The sequence below is a fragment of the Tigriopus californicus genome, chromosome 6, assembly GCF_007210705.1.
Source record: "Tigriopus californicus strain San Diego chromosome 6, Tcal_SD_v2.1, whole genome shotgun sequence".
In the NCBI taxonomy this organism is placed as follows: domain Eukaryota; kingdom Metazoa; phylum Arthropoda; class Copepoda; order Harpacticoida; family Harpacticidae; genus Tigriopus; species Tigriopus californicus.
Genome location: NC_081445.1, coordinates 1,334,384 through 1,355,557, shown reverse-complemented (window position 1 = coordinate 1,355,557; position 21,174 = coordinate 1,334,384). Strand labels below are relative to the sequence as shown.

Sequence of the window (21,174 nt, the reverse complement as noted above, 5' to 3'; positions counted from 1 at the left end):
AATCAAAGACAACATGCCCAGCCAAAACCCACTGTGCATGGATTGGATTTTGACCTTTTTTCCATTTTACATGTTTGTCTAGGCAATTAGCATGAGGGTAATGGGCCAATTTAATAGTGCATTCACTGATTAACCACAAAGATGCTCATTTAGTAGGGTTTTGTAACACAACTCGCACAAAATCACTCGATTATTGAAAATTTAATGGGCTAATGGTGCAAGTTGCATGTGATGTTTGTCTTAGTTCTCTCTCCCCAAAATGCCCAAAATCAGGGTGCCGGACCACATTTTCCCTTGAATTTCCTTTACTTGACATCCCGACATCCCCTATTTAAATTCCACCCAGAACCTTGGACTCTCCTAGCCAGTGATTGAACTCAGGGTTCACGAAATCTTCGGGTAGCATAACGGAAAGTGGACATTCTGTTAAGAATGTTTTCATGCCCGACAACTCATGAGCAAGATAATTCACCCTGACTTAAAACATTTTTACAAATCAGTCACCTTGTGCAGTACCGGAATGTTTTTGTTGACAAATAAGAAGCGCAACTGAAAGCAGCGTTGAGCGACGTCAATTTGTCCGGGTTGGTCACGATTTTTGAGTCCGTTACACCGCCACGATGACCACTTGGTCGTCTATCAGTAGTGGTTTGCGGCACGCCCACAATCCTGTGGTGTTCTTTGACGTATCAGTGGGCGACACGCCCCTGGGTCGGATGCTGTTCGAGTTGTACGCTGATCTGTGCCCGAAAACGGCAGAGAACTTTCGTCAATTGTGCACGGGCGAGTTCAAGAAGAACGGTATTCCTCAAGGTTACAAAGGCGCCATCTTCCATCGGGTCATCAAGGATTTCATGATACAGGGTGAGTTGAGCCACGGGCTTCTTCTAGCGATATGATTTTACGGGTGGCTACCACGGGAGAGAAAATTCTGAATCGGCTTTATCATTAATTTTATTCTATATATAAGTATTTCATATGCATTTGATACTCAACAGATCTGGCTCAGTGAATTGACCAGACCAAATTTGGGCCCTACATCCTCCTTTAAGAACTCAGGTGCGATAGCCAAAGTTAGGTCGTAACGTTGCCCTATACCTTAAATCATTAACCTTCTCTTGGTCAGACACATACTTTACTTGATAATTGTGAATTGCCTGCTATTACCACGCTAGCCAATTTCTCGGGACTCGATCTCTATTCACAGACTCTATGCAACCTCGTAATGTAGGAAATATTACGAGTAGCGCGGGTGAAAACATTGGACGAAAAATTGTTCAATACTTTTATGTATATTTAGCTTATATTCTGGGATCTCATTGTAGATGGCTGACGGCAATAGTGGTAACAGATAATTACCACTTTCGCCAAACTATCTTCTGTGAAACTCCGAAAAATTGTTCCCTGCCCAAGATCTGTGCTTTGAATTGACTAAACAAGCGCCCAACATCAACTGAGATCATAGGTCTTGGAAAAGAAACGACACTGACATTTTTTCGGTTCAAACATACTAATGTACCATATTCAGGTAGAGAGTAGATTGGTGGCTTTTATGACCGTTTTGGTTTGAAGCCAATCAACGCAAAAGGCGTGATCAGACCGGCACACTGTTGCCGGCACCTAGAATATTTTCAAAGTTAATTCTCAACAGAGGCGAGTTTCTTAAGAGATCTTCCAACCTCCGAGTCTGGTGCTTGGATGGACGTCATTCAGTATGAAAATACGCTGACCAGAATGGCTCATGTGTGCACATTCTGTGCAAATTTCGGATCACTCACACTTGCACTGTTTCTTCTCATAAGAAAACATCTCAAAAAGCTGGAGAGACTGTATTCATTGTAATATGGGAGTAATTGGTATATTACAGACCCAACCCAAGCATGCAATCCACAGGCAATTGCTTCTTTAGCCTTGATTTATATTCCTGTTTTTTTAATGTTGCCTATTTCATGCACCGTCATTCGTCTTGAGGTGAGTTTAAGATCTGACTCAAGGAGCGTTCCTCTTCACTAGAAAGTATGGCCTTCTCATTACGCCTCCGTCACAGCAGGGGACACAAGTTAAATAATAGCCTCAATATGACATTATTTCGGTCTCAAATCTTCGTGAACAACCACTTCGTGCGTCTCATATTATCATTAATCTCGCCTGCTAGCTGAGGATTGTGGGCCAGGCTTGCCTTATATTTCACTAGTGGTAACCTGCATGGTTAAAACCCTTGTTGTCTGGATTGATGTTATGTACATGCATTTAAAACTTTATTTACATACATTGATGGACCGACCAAAGACATAAAATGTGCAGGAAGATAAAGCGCTGAAACGGAAAAGCATGCTTAATTAAAATGTGCCATTTGGCCGAAAATTAAATTGCTTATGCTATTTCAGTCTCCCCCATTATTATTCATCAACATAAACATTGTGTGACAAGACATGATAACACAGATGGCGTTACATATATTTACGAAGGGATCAACTCACGATCTTATAATAAAGGAGCCCACTGCAATCTATGTGCCTATTATATCGTACTTGACCCTGCTCTCTCGTCATGCATGCATTTTTTGTTTATATTGTTTAAATCGTCGACGATTTACCGAATTGATACTCCATCGCAGAGTAGGCTAATACAGAAAAGGCAACCTGTGCTTTGTTGAAAACTTTTTGGACTTGAATACTGGGTCCCCAATGGTTAATTGGCGGCTCAACTGTTTCTACTTGTGCAATCCTTTTTGGTTGTGATTTCAGGCGGGGATTTTGTGAACAATGACGGGACGGGCGTGACCTCGATCTACGGCGGAGGTCCTTTTGAGGACGAGAATTTCAAACTCAAGCACGATGCACCCGGTGTCTTATCCATGGCCAATTCCGGAAAGGACACCAATGGATGTCAGTTCTTTATCACGTGTGCCAAGTGCGATTTTTTGGACAAAAAGCACGTGGTCTTCGGTCGTATTATTGATGGCCTGCTGGTCATGAGAAAGATTGAAAATGTGCCCACGGGACCTAACAATAAACCCAAGATTACGGTCACCATTTCCCAATGCGGTCAAATGTGAATGAACCTGATTTTGACCAAGACCATTCATGGCAGCCCTGTGACAAAGAGACAGACGGCGACTTTACTAGCGTTTTGAATGTCCCACCCTTTTGGGTAGGTATTAGGGTGGCTAAAAGTGTGCTGGAAAATACATGTATTTATTTTTGCCTCAAAGTTTGCAAAATTTGTCAGCGGTCGAGCGCTCCTTTTTGGACTCCAAATTCATAAAAATTCTCTTAATTTTACACACGATGAAATAAATCGACTAAGGCATGTTCTTGGTAACAATCAAAGTGTGTAGGCTTATTTACTAAATCCAGTGATACCCCATGGGGGCGTTGAGTAGCCTTCCCATGGGCGTCACCATCATTTGAGGCTGATGACTCCCATCACGAACTACCTCCTTGGATCTGTTCACGGACTTGGTCTGATTTACAGGGTTCCGACTACGGTGTTGCGACAGGTGGATCATCACCCTGGGTTTTGAGTCACCACGTGGCGGCTCCCCAGGTGTCAGCTGTCGTAGTTCTCCCTAGCGCCAACCTAGCCGCCTCACAGTGCCAAGTCTGCATACACACTTTTCAAGTCTAGTCTTTTAGCTTCAGGGAAGCTCAAATGACTCAAGCATGGCCAGTTTTCTACGAATTGGTAGATTTTCGAATGTCTTCTTCAGATTGCCCTCCCCATCCAGAATGATTGGAGGAAGTTGGGTGATTCTGGCAATGGGTTACCCAAGCAACAACCTGCTGACAAGAACAATCCTTCGCACAATTTTTGGAAAGTCACTGGCCTAAGTTTTAAGAAGAAAAAAAATCGAACCATAATATTGCACAAAAAATGGGGTTTGAGCAACGCTGTACTCTTTGAGTAGGGCTATTGGCAACGCGTTACTATTCTGCAAAAGTAACGGTATCAGTAACGGAAAGGGTTCTTTAGCCCTCCCGTGACTTTCCCTTTCTTGTTTTCCTTTTTAAACGTGGAAAAGAAAAAATGTGTAAAGGTGTCCTCCCAGATTTTTCAAAAGCTCCTTCTCAAAAGCAATGTTTTTTTGCTATTGATGAGATCAAATGAATCATCGCGGGAGACTTCAACTAGGGTTACTAATTTATACGCTTTCTGTGACGTTTGACATTACGAGTTGCTTGACAGAAACCTCTAGGTTTGACTCAAAATGTATCCCTGATTTTCCTCTCATCAAACAAGTGGAATACTTGCGCCTTATGTGTACTTTTTTAAGCCAGGAAAAGTAACTTGAAAAAATACTTGTGAGGATGTTTAGTAATAGTGACAAAACATTAAAACTAAAGAACACTTGTATCCCTCTACTCTCGTATATTCGTCATTTGTTTCACGTCATATTTACTAGACGTCCAAGATATCGTTGTTAAAGCTTTTTCTGCATTTTTAGTCCATCTTTTTTTGCAAAAGTAACGGTATCATTAATGGTCATGCGTTTTATTTTTTTGGTGATGGTTCAAGCTCTGTTAAAAAAATCAAACCGTAATATTGCATAAAAACAACTAATAAGGTTTCAACATTTGTGATAATGATAGAAACCCTATAAACGACAAAAAATCCAAAGACATTTTTAAAATTATTTTGAATGAAGGTTCTTGGGTAGAAGTTTTGCAGTTCATTAAAGTGAAGAATGGATTAAACTGGTACTTTCAAAGATAAATTATCACCAAATGTAAGGGCTATGCGATTTTTCCTGGCTTTGTTTAGCATTGCTACAGCCAGAATCAAGAATGACACAGCTTTGAATTAAGGAATCGACTTTTTATTGAAATAAGCATTAGTCTTCTCTCTACTCTCTCAAATTGCTTTTTGCTGCTATTACTCAGGCTACTTTTTCCCCAATCATTTTTCGTTCCAGATGGCGCTTTACTTTCAATGAAGTGATTCATCATGCCAAGGATTTCATGTGATACATCTATCACATCAAGACTCATCAGTCTTGGGATCCAAAGATGAATGGCCAAAACCCTACTTACCCCAGGGGTTTGGCAATTCCTCACTGAATGTTTGTTCTAATTTAGATGTATTTAGAATATGTCTTTTCTATTTGTATTACTCTTTGTATTATCCAACCTCAATTGACCAAACGTGTGTGCTGAAATTCCGAGGACAAATAAAAAGGAAGCAAATGGCAAGAACAGTTTGGGTAAGCATTGCCAATGGCTCAAAAATTTTATGAGATCACAAAAAAATTAAATTTACAAAAGGAGATGCATTTGATTGGAAGCATTTGACTAGAAGGTAACCGGAATAATGATTGTGTTCAATACATTTCGGACCATTATGATGAGGCTACCACCCCAAAGGCATTCATGATACATGCGAACCTTCAAAGTCTTCCGTGGGCAGAAGTGTCATCATAATTGGCCACTTTTCCCCTCTCATTTGGTCTATTGAGTTGTTCGTCATTCGGCCAAACTGTCATTTCCGTCTTCCGTCTTTCTTTCTTTTTTGGCCCGTTTTCTCTGGGGTAAGACGTGGGCGACTTTTGATATCGGGTTCTCTTTTGTGTTTCTTCCATACCGTCCTCATCATGTTCAGTGACCTCAAGAGCGAAGCCGGCCTCAAGAAATTGAACGGTTACCTGGCTGACAAATCGTACATCGAAGGGTAGGAGAAAGAGGTTTATATTTATTCATTCACGGGTAGTCTCCAAACCACCCGATTAGGTCTGTTGACATTGTTCTCCACCACTTAGTTGGTGGTACGACTTTACTCAATTTAACCTCACCTAATCAAAACTAAATATAACCTCACCTAACCTATCACGATACTTTCAACCCTGAAACTTCATAGAAATGATTTGCCAGCAATTTAAAAAAGTCGTATCGCAAACGAAGCGGTGGAGAAAAACATTTATTGTCCTTGTCCAAGGAATCAAAATCCTGCCCATCCCTAACATGCCATTTCATTTGCCCGTATGCCGCTCAGCCTTTCCGGAATTGGCCGTTCCGATCAAGCGGTTCGGGCCTAGAGATGACCGATCCAGGTTTCCTGGCCAAAGCTATTGTAATGCTGAATATATTGAATTCCAAGTGAACTCATTCGAATCCCTGAATGAAGCCTCTTAGATGGGGCCAAGTGTACGGACTTTAGCATCAGTCTATCGGATTTTGAACTTGACGAATGGGTGGGTTCAGATTTAAGGGGCACACTATGTGGCCCGTTGATGTTAGGTAACGGGAAGTTGAAATATTGGCACGAGCTTTGATTATTTTTTTTTGCCTTGTGGGTGGTAGATAGTTTTGATTTTTTCATATTTTTGCTTCTGTTTTGAGTTTGTCTAAAAAAGTAAGCAGGGCATAATACCTCTGTGTTCCTAATGTTCTGCAATTTGACCAAAGGAGTTTTGCCATTTTTACGACCCAGCACGCTTAAGAGAAAAAAAAAGAATCGTCGGAGGTTCCGTGAGGCATAGTTTTAGGAATTACGAAGTTCTTGAGCAAGCTGGAGTTTGACAAGTACAATGTAAAGGTCTTAGAGTCGCAAGCGATTATACCATGGGGTTTTCTTGTTGCTTGGCGACTGGTTGAAAATGAATAATTGACAATGACCAGTTTTGACCCCAACCTTCATGTTCATATCACCTATTTCTTTGTTCCCATTTCATTAGGTTTGTGCCTACTTCCGCCGATGTTGAGGTGTTCAAAGCCGTGGGTCAGGCCCCAGCTGCTGCCAAATTGCCGCATGTGGCCCGTTGGTATCGCCATTTGAAGTCCTTCAACGGTGGTGAGCAGGGTAAATTCGCCAAAGCCAAGAAGGCCGATTACGCCAGTGGTGGGGCAGCTGCCCCAGCCAAAGATGACGACGATGATGTCGATCTCTTTGGATCCGATGAGGATGAGGAGGAAGAGGATGCCGAGAAGGCCCGTGTCCGTGAAGAAAGGTAAGGCGTCAAGAATTGGTGGGTCTGCATCATAGATAACTAGTTATATGTTGTCCGGACCACCCAATACGCGTGTTTGAATACGAACGGCCAGGTGAAGTAAGAAGAATGCCAGGAAAGATGTAGTGCGGTACCCTGATTTTGGGAATTTCATGAAGGGGGGAGAATTTAGACAAACATAACAGCCAACCTGCACAAAGGAAAAAATATACTTTATTCACTTCCATGTACTCTGTACGTTTATGTCACCGACAAGGAACAACTTTAATATTTCTTCTCCAAATGGTTCCTGTCCTCAAATATGACAAATTCGGGATCTCCTTAAAGTGAACAGGTTGCGTGAACGAGTTCTGGTTGGCCGTCCCATCGCGTTTCAAATGGACTTTTCGAGTCCGATTTTGCTACATTAGTTGCGTGATTATCAATTTGGAGCATTGTGTCACGGAATCATCACTACCATCCTCAACATCCAAAATGACTCTTCATCCAAAGAAGATCAGATTTTTTTACCCTTGCCTTACATGCTTTTGATTAGCCTTAGAACTAACTCTTAAAGCATAAATATTTACACAAATGTGTTTGGTGTGGATTTGGGATCCATGTAAACTCAATGTTATGGAACATAATTGAAGGGTCCAAATTATCTGCAATGGTGCTCTGACCTCAATGTTGCACTCTTTTACTACAGGGCACTAGGATTTGGTGCAAAGAGAATGAAAGACCAGTATTTAACTGAGTGACAAAGGCCAGGTTGTTATTTCTCTGAAATGTTTGTAAAACAAACAAAAAAAAGCACCACCCTCTATCTTTACTCACTTCGCAAACTTAGAATAGCGTCATAGCTTAACAAAAATCAAAAAAACCATTGCTACATTAACAAACATATCTAAAGACCTTTGTCTTAAGAACCAGGTGAACAAAACCCTTTTCATAAGTCCACAGGGCTTTATTGTATGGCTGTTGTGCATGTACATATGTATGAAACTGAACATGCCATCTTCAGCTTTAAACAAAATAACTGTCCATAATCATGGAACAAGTCATTGACCCCTCGGTTCCTTTTAGCCTGTGGCTGGTTTGGCGTGGTCTTGTTATATTGAAGGTAACAAAGGTGGGGCCTCATGAAAACTGTCAGGTTGTACGTTAAAACCATCAATCCAACGTAATGCCACGTGTTTTGTAATCACGCAACTAAAGTACCAAAATCGGACTCGGAATGTCTGTTTGACATCTTGTTATGTCCAGTCGAAGATTTATCTCAAACCCGATTTTTCTTTCAGGCTAAAGGCTTATGCTGAAAAGAAGTCCAAGAAGCCCGCCTTAATCGCCAAGACCTCTGTGCTGCTTGATGTCAAGCCGTGGGATGATGAGACTGACATGGAGGCAATGCTCAAGTCTGTCAAGACCATCGAAATGGACGGTCTCCTTTGGGGTGCTTGTAAGTTTTTTCTATCTCCTCTTTCGAGGTATGAGACTGGCTTGAACTAAACTGTGACTAAATTGTTATTCAGCCAAATTTGTCCCCGTGGGCTATGGTATCAAAAAACTGACCATCATGTGTACCGTGGAAGATGCCAAGGTATCCATCGACGAGCTTCAGGAGAAGATCACCGACATGGAGGACTTTGTTCAATCTTGTGATGTGGCTGCCATGAACAAGATCTAGGTGCCAAATGTAAAGAAGGACCATTTTATACCAACGTAGATCCTTGTCATCCAATCAGTCCATCTCCATGGACCTTGTCTTCTAAAGAGTTGTAACGTCAATAAATGAAACCTCTTGAATGTGCAGAGATATCAATCCACCAATTGGCAGACTTTCATAGGGTAAAGATCAAACTGCCGGGACTGTTCCAACAGATGACGGTGACAGGTTTTGTGAATATCACAGAAGTGTCACAAAACGATAATTTTGAAATCTTTTTTTTTACCCTAAGATATTCAGGGAGAAGACAAAGATGCAGTCGTTAGCGTATCTACCCAGCACGAATGAGGTCCTCTGTTCGATTTTGCTCCTTGGCTTTCTCTTAAGAATCTCTTAGATGCTAAGTACAATCACAGATTGAAAGCTACTCTGATACAGTATTTTGAGACAGGCAATTAGAAAAGGTTGTAGGATGTGATGACGAGGCTTTTCTCCGACCTTAGTACCTCTAACCAAATAAAGTGTGTCCCTGTATGACCGAATTGTACCCAACTGCAGTTCAGAATCGTACCTAATGTGATTTATCCATGGCATTAAGCGTTCCTCAATAAAAGCAACGGTTAAGTTACAATCTTCCTCAATTTCCTTAACCTCTCACGGTTGATTTCTGCCACAAACTTAAAATTTCAATGGCATTTCCATCCCTTCCTTATGTTCTTGTTGGAAAATGTTCTTGGGGCAGGAAAATGTAGAAAGAATCTCCTGGCCCGTGCTATTAAAGAGAAACGGACATTTTAAGTTTGAGCCTATAATTGAAATTTTGATAGATCACATTTTGAAAATGGGATCCCTAATGACTGCCATAAATAGGTTTGCCGGGATACCGTATTGGTAGAGCACCCGCACTCCAATTTGCGAACACTGGTTCGATTCCAGGCAAGTCAAGTGTAAGCTTCTCTGTGGTATTTGATTACAACATGAGTTGCTGCTATGACCGCTTAAATGGGAGTTAGATAGATAGATAGATAGATTTATTTCAGGAACACTTTGATCATGATTGAATAATGTCGGAATTTTATCATTGCGTTAGCATCTTGATACATCGAAAATTTCATGAGCATGTAATTCCTCAGGTTCTGGGTAAGCAAAAGCTTGTTTTCACCAGGACCTGGGCAAATTAACGAAGACATGACATAGATAGTCAATAATGTTACAGAGGCCAAGCTGCAACACGATAACGTGAGTTGGAAGAATTACAAAATCAAATTGAAAGGCTTGTAGGAAATCATATCGGTTTGAAGTTATAAGAAAAGAAGGGACTAAGAAAAAGATACATAATAATAATTATTGTTGGCTATGACGACGAAGCGGTAACATCCCTCAATTGTCGTTGTTGTTGTTTATTCAGGGACTAGCATCAATAAAAGGGGACAAAGCAGAATAAAAAGAATGGTAAAATTAAGGCGATTTTCGGTTTGTTTTAGTGAGACACCTGTCTATCAGATAGCAGGCCGAGCGAGAGAGCTGCCATCTGACTTCGTAACAAACAAGACTAACATAAAAACACTTGCCGCAAAAAAAGAGCATTTTTCTAGCATTGATTTGGCACTGACAAATATCATATTGGGATGACGTAACCACTGATGGGGAGAGGGTGGAGAAATTTTGATGGCGGAACTTTAGAGCTTAAAGAATAACATGTCCATCCAGAGAGAGAAGTGGGAAATGGAATCTAAGGTGTTGTGTTTGGCTCTGAAAGTCCGTTGGAGTAGCCTTTCATCCAGAGGCCAGTTTTTTTAAAGCTCGTACCTTGGAGTTAAGGGTTTGGACGTTAACCTTTATGAAACTAGACTTGCCAAAGAGGAGCGGGTGTGCATTCTGGGTAACGTCCAAGACTTAACTCAGAGGTACGAGCGTTTGAAAAACTGGCCTCAGGTTTGTTTTATTTCCACACAACCCAGTGCAACTGTGGAGTCACGGTATCAAGTTTACGTTCTAAGCAAGGTAAGTTGATCCTCAATTTCTGATTTAAAAGAGCATCCTTCAAATAAATTTGCTTCTCAAGAGATGACAAGCAAACCTCAAAAGTTTATTGAGTTGTTCGTGAAAATGTGACCAATAGTGACAAATTTCAGTAGTCACAATTTTTTTGACCAGATATGTGACAAAGGGTTTCAAACTGTGACCAATTTTGACTAAAATGTGTTTGTCATATTTTTGGTAAAATTGATATGCCACAAACTTTCAAATTGTAAAAAATCAAACGAAAGAAAACTGATTTGTTAACTTCGGTTTTATTTTTTCATTGATATTTGAACTGTCTTCAAAAACATGTCATAAATGTTATTCTTTGATTAATCATTGATTTTTTTAACATTCTGATTACTTTCTAAATATCCAGTGACTCTCAAAATGCTTACTGAGAATAAGTATCAAATGCACACGTATTATTACCTTCCTCTGAAGCACATGTAGATACTTCACGCCTAAAACTGACCTTATTTACTGACCTCAATTAATGACGGAAAATAAAGTCATGGATGGATGGACATGGGGAGGGTTGAGAAATTTGGTGCAACATACCGGTACTCAAGCCAAAGGAAGATTTCAATCTGAGTTAGGTCTTCTAGATCAACAGAATTAGAATGAGAAGATATGAACAATAAAGTAGTGATAACATACAAGATTTGAAACCAAAAACACATTCATCCTTCTATAAGATCGACCATATCATTGCCTTTATTCCATACCGATTTGGATCTACAACTTTCGCATTGCTTCCTGTGATTTGCCCCACTTCCTAGTCTAAGTTCTAGCTATCCTTGATTATGCTCTAATCCATGTTTAAGATTTTACACCTTGCCTTTTTTCTGGCCCTATTGGGACATTGAAGCAGGAAAGAAAGATGACGTTACCGTCAAATTTTGGGAAGCTGCTTGCTCTTTTGAGGCATTATGGATCTTTGTTAATGGACTAAATTAGGGTTCCAGTTCATCTATCAATATAAGGAATGGTTCATTTGGAATTTTATTTTTTGAACTTATTTTTCCTCTCGTAGAACATTCTACTTTTACAAAGACTTTTTGAAAGCTTGGAAACGTTTTTTGTCTACCATTTGTGCTTTCCATTGTGGATTTTTAGTACCTCTACTGTTTTGAAAAATGCCCTAGTGACCTCCCAAAATTTTAATTGGTGCTGATATCATCATTCAGCTGCTAATTAAAGGAGTCACAAGAGAGAAACAAAATTACATGAAAGTCTGGAGCGTGAAAAAAAGGAAGGAGTAACGAGTAATTTTTGGGCTTTTTGGGTCGTTACAATTACAGCATTTTAAAAATGTTATGGAATTATGCTTCCTTTTTCGAACAAAGGAAAAAAATACTGCTCTTTTGTTATAAGTAATTTTGTTACTACTGCCCTGGATTTGTCCCCCACGTTCATTTTTAGAGTCACGCATGTAAAAAAAAAGGTGAAGTTTTGAGTCTGATAATGGCAACAGAATGGTAGGATTTGGACTCCTTTGCATTACAGGTCAGAGATTGGTATGTTGTGATGTTGTCATGCGAGGTATAATTGACGTTTACTTCTGAGCATGTCTAGTCAAGAAATACACTTCCATCTGAACCTTTACTCGATCTATGTGTCCTCCGCCTCTGTCCACTCAATACGATCATGCGAGAGATATCACTTGTTTTCACGTCGAGAAGCAATTCTAGAGGTATGAATGCAAATAGTAAGCAGACCTTCAACATCAAAAGAATATTTAATGATGAGGCATAACATAGCGTTGCGGCGGATTTCATGGAAAAATGGTAGCTCATATTCTACAATAGCGCTATCGTATGGAATTTTTCCTTTTGACACTTCTAGTTTGTTAATCTACAGTGGCGAAGTGCAATGAAAACGACATGTCAAACGCCGGCCCAAAATTACATAGCGGTAATCGAAAAAGAAAGGTGACCACGGTATGTGAAATCTTACCCTGCGTTGTGGCCAGGGTGACCGGATGGTCAGCCACGGACAGATAACTCCTGGTCTGGGGTTATTTGGAGCGAAAGAAAGTTGGATTGTTAATGAAAAAAACTCAGGAAATTCCTAGACATAATAGAGGCCAAGTTCCAAGTAAATGATATTTTCTTTTCTTTTCCCCATAACAAGGAAGGATATATATGTTGGCAAAAGAAGTAGCTCTGACCTAAAGGCCGACTGCAGAGTCAATTTTTTTTTGAAACATTCGCGGATTTTAACAAAACAACCAGCATGAAAATTCCTTAGACGTGTTTCGTTCAAAACGTTCCTAAGAAATTTCTCAAATGTTGCCAAAGATGCTGAATATGTCAGGCGCAGAAATCTAGAAATCCCTTTGAATTCGTCAACTTTAGAAAAATTCTCTGGTGACCCGAAAAATCCTACATGAGGCAAGAGTAACAAAATTCTATATTTTTGTTAAATTGTTTTCCAGGGCAAGGGTGCTTTCCTTTCCCAGATCTGGTTACCCCGACTGTGGCCTAGCAATTACTTACTGAATCAAATGAATTTGAAGATAAATCACGATAGGTTTCCCATCGAGAAGACTTGCCAGAAAACCTGCAAAGGAAAGGCTAAAATTCCGGATCCAGCCATGGAGTGCACACTTGGTTTTATCGGAAAGGCCAACCTCTAGAGAGGCCAATAAGCGGTTTAAGATGCCCTGTGTCAAACTCCAGCCTGGTTGAAAATGTATGTTGATAATCTCACTTTTGCAACCTCCCGCAACTTTTATGATCATTTTCTTTTTTATCAATTCAGTACCACCATATGAAAAAATAAAATGAAAAAGCAAGGGGTGTCTACTCAAGGCTAGAACCTGATTGACTTTGAGGGATATGAATGCTTGAGTCATGACACATATGAAAAGGCTTACTATGATGGTCAGGCTAGTCGTCACACTGACAGTCAGACGACAATTCTCATCAGACCAACCATGGCCCTAAACAGGGTGGCTTATTTGGGAGAAAGAAATGTGATGCCAGTCAGGGCTTATCCAGCAAAAAATGCTATTTTTGACTAATACATAAGTTTATCAAGGCTAATGTCCCCTTTTCAACTTGTAATCTCTGCTTTTAGTTGCTCAGATGCTTCCATTTAGTATTTTTTTTTCGTGAAGTCCATGATCTCGGATCAGCTGGTCATTAAAACCTAAAGACACAGCACGAGCATAGAGCAAGATTTTGAATAGAGCTGGGGCTTTTTTCTCATTTATCAAATAGCACGGAGATGGGAGGTCAGTTGGAGAAGAGTACTAAGCTAGCATATTTGGCCATGAAAGGATCGAATGCCACAAAGCCAAATACCTCATATACGTTATTCTCCACCGATTAGTGGGCGGTGCTCATTTTTTAATTTGTGGCAAAATGTTAAAAGGTTTGAATAGAAAGTTTAAAGCTTATTAATACCGTGTTAGGTTGGGTTGGGTGAGGTAAGTTAGGTTAGGTTATGTTTAAAAAAGTAGCACTGCCCACTAATCAGTGGAGAATAACTTTAACCCTAAATAACTTGATAGAAAACAATTTCCCATAATTCTCTGGGCCAAACAACACGAATGATTTGTTCCTAGAGGTATGCTTTCACCCGGGAAAACATATCAAAACGCATACATTTCATTTGGCCCATCTCAAGTACCAAACACCTCTGGCAGGCATTCTCCCTCAGCTGAGGGGTTTCCACGCTATTTGTTGACTAGATAGGACAGGGCCCGGTCATTTATGGCCCATTTCAGCCCGGTCACCTTGACTCCTCCCGCCTCGTCTGTCCAGCGAGACGCCTCCGCTCGCTCGCATGAGCAGCCTTGGCCGCGGTCCCGGAACGCCGGGTGAACACCCAAGCAGATCAGAGTCGGGAGCTGCGCCGCTGCCTGAGGCTCCGAACGGGCGAGCCAGCCTAACCTCTTGGCCTGGCTGGCCTTCCTAGCGCCATCTGACGGAGAGTTCTCTCCTGAAAAAAAAGCAGTGAGGAGCCCCCTGATCATCATCCCCCAGGCCCTTGTCACGCACGCCCCCGCGGAACCCGTGGAACCCGTGTATCCACCCGACACCAGTTCGAGCCCTAGCGCCCCCGGCCCCACGCCCGTGCGTGTCCCGTCGGCGTGCGTCGTCGCCCTTCATCATTCAGTCCCACGGTCTGGAAGGCGGGTAAGATTCATCGGGGGGGAGGGTGGGGGGGCATTGGTCCATATTGACATGTTTTTGGGTTCCAGGGCCATGACCTCGCAGTCGCCGGGCGCGCTCTTCCCGCCCCCGCCCGAGGCTAGCCCGGGACCCGGTGGGCCGGCCAGTCTGCCGCCCGGTCAGCAGGCTTGGGCCACGGGCGGACCGCCCCATCAGTTCGACAACAATCTGTTCAGTCAGCCCACCCACATGTTCCATCAAGGTCACCAAGGCCATCAGGGCCATCAAGGACACCATCATCCGGGTCAGTCGCCCAATGGTCAACCGGGCTTGAATATGATGCCCCCGGGGGGCGGAGGCCATTTGGCGCCCTTGGTGGGCCAGCAAATCAATTCGCTCATACCCGGCAATCAACAACAGGTAAACAGTTTCGGGCCTCTGGTCCGTCCCTGTCCGTCCCTGTCCGTCCCTGTCCGTGCCTGTTCGTCAGTGTCCCTTTGGAGCCACCCGCGCACGCACGTAGTGCCCAGAGTAGTCCCATGCCTCTGACCAAGCGCTAGCAGGGTTCAAGCCAGAAGGCCACGGCCCATGGGCGTTTAATAGCTTCATCCAGCTGGGAAAGACTGACTGGGAACACAGTGGCGCATTTTTCTGCCCGACGCCCGCATCTTGACAAACAATCTGGCATTGAATACTTATTGGAAATTGGGTTCGCATCCGTAACTGACATGCGCCGAAATCATACAAGGAACTATTTAGGTGTTAGAGTTGTATGGGTAGGAAAAGATGGTGTAGCGATAAATAGATCCGAGTGCTTACCAATAATTATGCTTCTAATTTCCAACAGCAAGTTATAAGAGGTCATTGCTTACTGTGTATTTTAGGCATGTCAATCTTTGATCTGAGCCAGAGCTCCATAAAGCACTCAAATCCCAATCGTCTCTATTGATTGGGCGGGCTATGAAAATAACCAAGTGCATTATAAGCATGATTTGGGGGCTTACCGATATCTAATCCGGCCTGTCCATGAGACCCAGTGGCCGAGTGGTGTCAGTTGGGATGGTTGATCAACAGCCTTAGGATTCGGATTGCTTAGGGGATTCACATCAACGCAAGACCCACCGAGAGTCCAATCCTACGACATGCTACATATTGAATCCAGAACTACTGGTATATGAACGGGGATGCTAGGGTTGAGAATTGGCGTTTCGAAATTGAGTAAACGCGACCGGCTCTAGGTCCCTTAAATAACTTGTATCAATTTTTACCTCGATCAAATAGCTGCCTCGCAGCATATGGCCTTTCAAAGACTTTCACTTTGTAACTCTTCTCGGAATGAATGAGCTAGCCTCTTGCGATCAATGACCTTAAAAGGGCTAGCTCATTCATCCTGTGTGGAGTTATGTACTATTCATTGAGGGAGCGATATCCTTAGATCCAGATGTTTGATCTGGATGAAAATTGAAGTTCTTGGTCCTAGCCACCTGGGGTCAGTATCGGATTGAGAGACATGCAATGTGTTCATTTGAATATGAAGTGTCAATTCTCAACCCTAACAAAACCAAAACCCATCCATAGTCGAGTGGTTTGTGATTGAACTTACGTTACGTCGAGTTGAGAAATTGAAGATCAATCTTGGATGTTAAATATTGAGAAAACGAACGTAGCCTTGAACACATCTATGCAATAGGCTGATGATTTGAGAAATTCAGTGAGCACTTTCACCCTTGGACCGTTCTACAAAATGGATGTCTTCGAACCTGAGTCCGGGTATTCATGCTGCAAGCCTTTTTGTGTTTCAGGGCCCAACTTTGAACATGATGCTCCAGAGCATACAAGCCCAGGGCATGTTACCCCACTCCCATCTACAGTCCCCGCCCAACTCGATGGGTCAAGGGTTGTTCTTTTTGCCGCCGGGTGGGCGCGTCGATCGACCAGACATCGCCCCCTCGCCCAACGGGCTCCAGGCCCACCCACAACCGGCCCAGACACCGCCCACACAACTCATGGATGACCGGAACTGGAACCACAACGTGTTCCTGAGTCGCATCCCTTCCGTCGAAAATAAGTCCTTGGAAGAACAGCTCAAACATCAACAACAACAACAGCAGCAGCAACAACAACAACAACAGCAGCAGCAACAACAGCAGCAACAAGGTCACATGGACATGTTCCACATGGACGCGGGATTCCCGTCCAATTTCAACGGCATGACCCCGGATCGTGTAGTGCAAGTGGCCGCCGCCATGAATCAGTTTGGCCAGTTCATGGTGGGGCCTAACACCTCAGGAGGCTCGCCACCCCCCGGGTCCTACATGGCCCAGATGCCACCGCGACCCCGACCCGAAGGCGGACAGGACCCCTCGCCCAATTTTCTTCAGCAAGAGCAACAGCACGACTCAAAATCCAGCGACTTGGTCATTGATGCCTGGACCGACGAGGACAACGAGAAGGCCAGCCTTCAGAGCCAATTTGGCGGGCCGGCCGACGATGGCAGCACCCTCAAAGATGAAAACAAGATGATGGGTCTGGGCCCCGGGAGTATGGGTGGACACGGGGCCGGTAATCCCATGCCAAGCGGTATGGGGCCGGGCGGTGGATTGTTCAATTCGAACACGGGCTGGGGTGCCCCGCCCCCAGGCAATCCAGGCGGGTGGGGCGCGGCCAAGCCGCAAACCATGAGCGCCAACAACTGGCCCCAACCACCCCCACCCGGTCAGGGCATGGGCAACATGCCGTTTCAACCCATGCATCACACCCACCAGCCCCCACCGTCGATGGAAATGGGCGTGCCGCCTCAAGGCCGTGGCGGTGTCCATCAGGGAGGCATGATGTTTGACAATGGCCGAGGTCGGGGCGGAGGGCGCGGTCACTATGACTACAACCCCGAACGGGGACGAGGGCGAGGCATGCGCGGCTCGCGTGGTTCCTCTGCTCTGTCAACGTTCCGCGGTGGTCGCGGGGGCGGGAACTTCCAGGAGCGGGAAATCGAAAAGGTCGAGGGCAAACAGAGCGCCATTGCCGAGACCATCGCCATGATGAAGAAGATGAAGATGGAAGACGAGGAGAAGAAGAAGGAGGCGGATTTGCGTCGAGAGCAACGGAAAGAAATGGGCCTGGACGTGTCCACGCCCAATGAGTATGACGATTCTCCCGTGGACGACCGTTATCCCGACCGGCGGCCCTACCACGATCGGGGTCGAGGTCGCGGAGGCCGGGGTCAGCATCGAGGCCGCGGCCGAGGCGGTGGTGGCGGTATGGCCATGGGCGGCATGATGGGCGGCATGGGTGGCGTGTTTCCCGGGCCACCCCCGGGCTCCGGTATGATGATTCCGCCCCAAGCCATCCCACCTTTCCCGGGACTGGAGGGATTCCTACCCCCGCCCATGGGCGGCTTTCCGCCTGGCACCCCCGGTGGCTTCCCGCCCCCTTTCCACCCGGGCATGTTCATGCAACCCCCAGGTCAATTCCCCCCTGGTCGTGGCTTCCCACGAGGACGCGGGGGCCTAGCGCCCGGCTTCCCACCCCATTTTCCACCCATGATGGGCCTGCCACGCGGCGGCGGTGCTCACCTGCGCGGTGGTAGGGGTCGCGGCAGTGGAGGCCGTGGAGCGCCTGGTGGATTCCGCCCTCGCGATGAACACAGCCATGTCCCACGTGAAGAGGGCGAAGGAGGCGAGGCCCACCCGCTCGAAATCTCAGCGCCCCCTGAGACCCATTCAAATGAAGACGATGAACCCGCTCCTAGCCACCCCGAAACGCACCCGCTACCCGAATCGACCACGCCCGATGGCCCATCCGCCTCGGACCCGCGGCCCGTCGAAGAGTCGACTCCCGCTACCACTGGCCCCATCCCGGCCGCCAATGCCCCAATCGCCCCACTGGCCTCGATGGGCGCTCCTGAAAATGAACTCTTGAGCGCTCCCGCTGCCGCCCCAGCTGCCGACGCCGCTGCTGAGCCGAAGGATAGCTCGACCGATAATCCGACGTCCAGTAAATGACGGAAAGGCCCGGCCTCGTCATCCATCGGTCTATTTCTACTACCCTTCTTTGATCGTGGATGTTAACAAAAAGTCCAATCTTTCCCATTCCCGAACACCCTCGACCCCTGGCTGCATCGTATTCTCGGGCTAAGCTGACCAGAATGGAACCTTCGCTCAGCCCGGCCCAACTGATTCATGCCTTCGAGAACGAATCTGAGACGCTGCCTCAACCACGTCAAGAAAACGAAAAAAATTAACAATTGAAATATTGGTCGCTCTCCCATCTTAATTTGTTCCCTTAGTGGGCGGAGTGACCTAGGCCACACCACGCCCACCACTCACGTGTATGGCACTACTTGCTCTTTCTTTTCCCCCTCTTCCTCTTGATTGTCCCTATCTTATCGATCCATCTCCTTTCTCTATCTCTTATCCCTTTCCCTTCCCCTGAATGGCTTGAAATGAAACGAGTGTCTCGTCTCGAGATGTAAAAAGCGAACGAAGACCTGAACTGACCTCCAGAGTAATTTTGTTGATGTTGATATGAACGCGCACACGCCCCACCCCGCCCCTCAAACGCGCCCACATCCGGCGGAATCAGCCGCCCTCCGTGTTTGTCTCTGTGAGGACAATTATGTTGCCGTGTGTCAGGAACCAGTCCACCAAAGATGAGGGTCCACCACATTTTTTTTTCAAGATATCCTGCTAAATGATGAACAGTCAGATGAGAGGCTTGAGAGGCTTACGACCGACCTATGCTTATGCTATGTAGAGAAACAGATCGTGAAAAGTAAAGAAAGAAAAAAAGAGCGCATTTGGGCCGATAGACAAATAGCTATGAAATGCGCCCGCAAACACACCCACACACCCACACCCATATATACACACACGCCCACTTCTTCAACCTTCGTTCAATCTGGGAACGAAAGTTGGAATGACATGATCTGTTTGTATACTCTTTTTACCGAGATGGAAACAAAAAAAAAATAACATTCATTCAAATAAACTCGTTTCTTTGTTTCTGAACCCATTCCTTTATTCAACGAAGAAGATGAAATGATCCACTACGTTTTAACGACTATTCTTTTGATTTTGAAGTACGATCAGGGAATCAAGCGAGGAGGCGGCGTAGGCATGCTTCTAAACAAGTTTGACCCGTATACCAGAATCAATGGTGCCTGCCTAATTTCCGAGAGTTGCGAGGTTTTTGGAATAGAAACTACAGACCCTTGTCTCTTATCCATTTATATCCCTCCAAACGCGTCAATCCAAGACACCATAGCCCAGCTGGACAAATCCATTTCATTATGCATTGTAAAAAGAAAGACTTTGTTTGTTTCAAACGATTTCAACGCCGATTTCCTGAAGGCAACCCCAAAATCTTCAAAGATTAGTGACCTCATGCTTTCTTTCCAATTATTTCCTCTAATTAACGCACCTACTCGAATCACAACTCAATCTTCCACGCAAATTGATAACATTTATTTTAATGTATCGACCAACACGAAATGTGGCGTCCTTCTTTTTGATATTAGTGACCACCTCGGAACATTTGCATCATTGGAAAGTGCCTTGCCCCTGAATATGGCTCCTCGAGTAACCAAGCGTAATAACACCAGCCATAAGAATATTGAGAAATTGCGTAACATGTTACGAAATACCAACTGGCACTTACCACCCCATGATCCATCTTTAGCATTCCACGATTTTCAAACTAAACTATCTACACCACATCTATCTATCTACCTACACCTTCACCAAATGTTGCCCAATTGTAACAAATCTACGAATCCTCTGTCACGTAGATTTGTTACAATTGGGCAAGGACAAAAATAACCCTTGGATGACACACGACATTCTCAAATCGAGAGCGGAAAAACGAAAGCTGTTTGTCAAATTTCAAAAACACCCTTCCCCCGACAACAAACTTGCTCTTTCTAAATTCTCGAACAATTACACAAAGGTCACAAGGGCTGCAAAAGCAAAATACTGGCAAGAATACTTCGACTCCAATTCTATGAACATGGGTAAAGTGTAGCAAGGAGCCAAACGCCTTCTTGGTCGAACATCTTGTAAGGGTGATGCTCCTTCTGAAATCAAAGTTAATTCCGAAGTCATAACCGACAAGGAAAAGATTGCGTCCTCATTCAATAAATTCTTCTCTTCAATTGGTGACTTGGTGAGTGGTCAGTCTGACACCAATTTAGCGGACAGTCTCCGCTATGTTCAAAGACAAGCTAGTCAACGCATCGATTACTTCAAAGAGATAACTCACTTCTAGATCCTAAATATAATTGAAAAGCTCTCTCTGAAATCTAGCTAGCTCTGGATTCGACGGGATCTCGAGCGTAGTTTTAAAGGGGATAAAGGATGTTACTGCTCATCCCTTAGCAAAGCTTTTCAACATCTCCCTGATCAGTGGTTACATCCCACAAAGTTGGAAGTGCGGCAAGATCATTC

The 21,174-nt window shown here is 44.3% G+C and overlaps 3 protein-coding genes across 3 annotated transcripts; all 3 read left to right on the top strand.

The window, feature by feature from the left end:
• The first annotated feature begins 540 nt into the window (after positions 1-540).
• Positions 541-3,332, top strand: LOC131882138 (peptidyl-prolyl cis-trans isomerase H-like). Its single transcript, XM_059229198.1, has 2 exons — positions 541-864; positions 2,748-3,332. The coding sequence occupies exons 1-2, from the start codon at positions 621-623 to the stop codon at positions 3,056-3,058; spliced, it is 555 nt and encodes a 184-aa protein (XP_059085181.1). The 5' UTR covers positions 541-620; the 3' UTR covers positions 3,059-3,332.
• A 2,165-nt stretch (positions 3,333-5,497) lies between these two features.
• LOC131882137 (probable elongation factor 1-beta) lies at positions 5,498-8,728 on the top strand. Its single transcript, XM_059229195.1, has 4 exons — positions 5,498-5,667; positions 6,671-6,943; positions 8,224-8,381; positions 8,455-8,728. The coding sequence occupies exons 1-4, from the start codon at positions 5,591-5,593 to the stop codon at positions 8,607-8,609; spliced, it is 663 nt and encodes a 220-aa protein (XP_059085178.1). The 5' UTR covers positions 5,498-5,590; the 3' UTR covers positions 8,610-8,728.
• A 5,644-nt stretch (positions 8,729-14,372) lies between these two features.
• Positions 14,373-19,740, top strand: LOC131881998 (trithorax group protein osa-like). The gene is made up of 3 exons (XM_059229009.1): positions 14,373-14,758; positions 14,824-15,154; positions 16,537-19,740. Exons 2-3 carry the CDS (start codon positions 14,828-14,830, stop codon positions 18,733-18,735), a joined length of 2,526 nt encoding a protein of 841 aa, XP_059084992.1. The 5' UTR covers positions 14,373-14,758; positions 14,824-14,827; the 3' UTR covers positions 18,736-19,740.
• Positions 19,741-21,174: the final 1,434 nt, after the last annotated feature.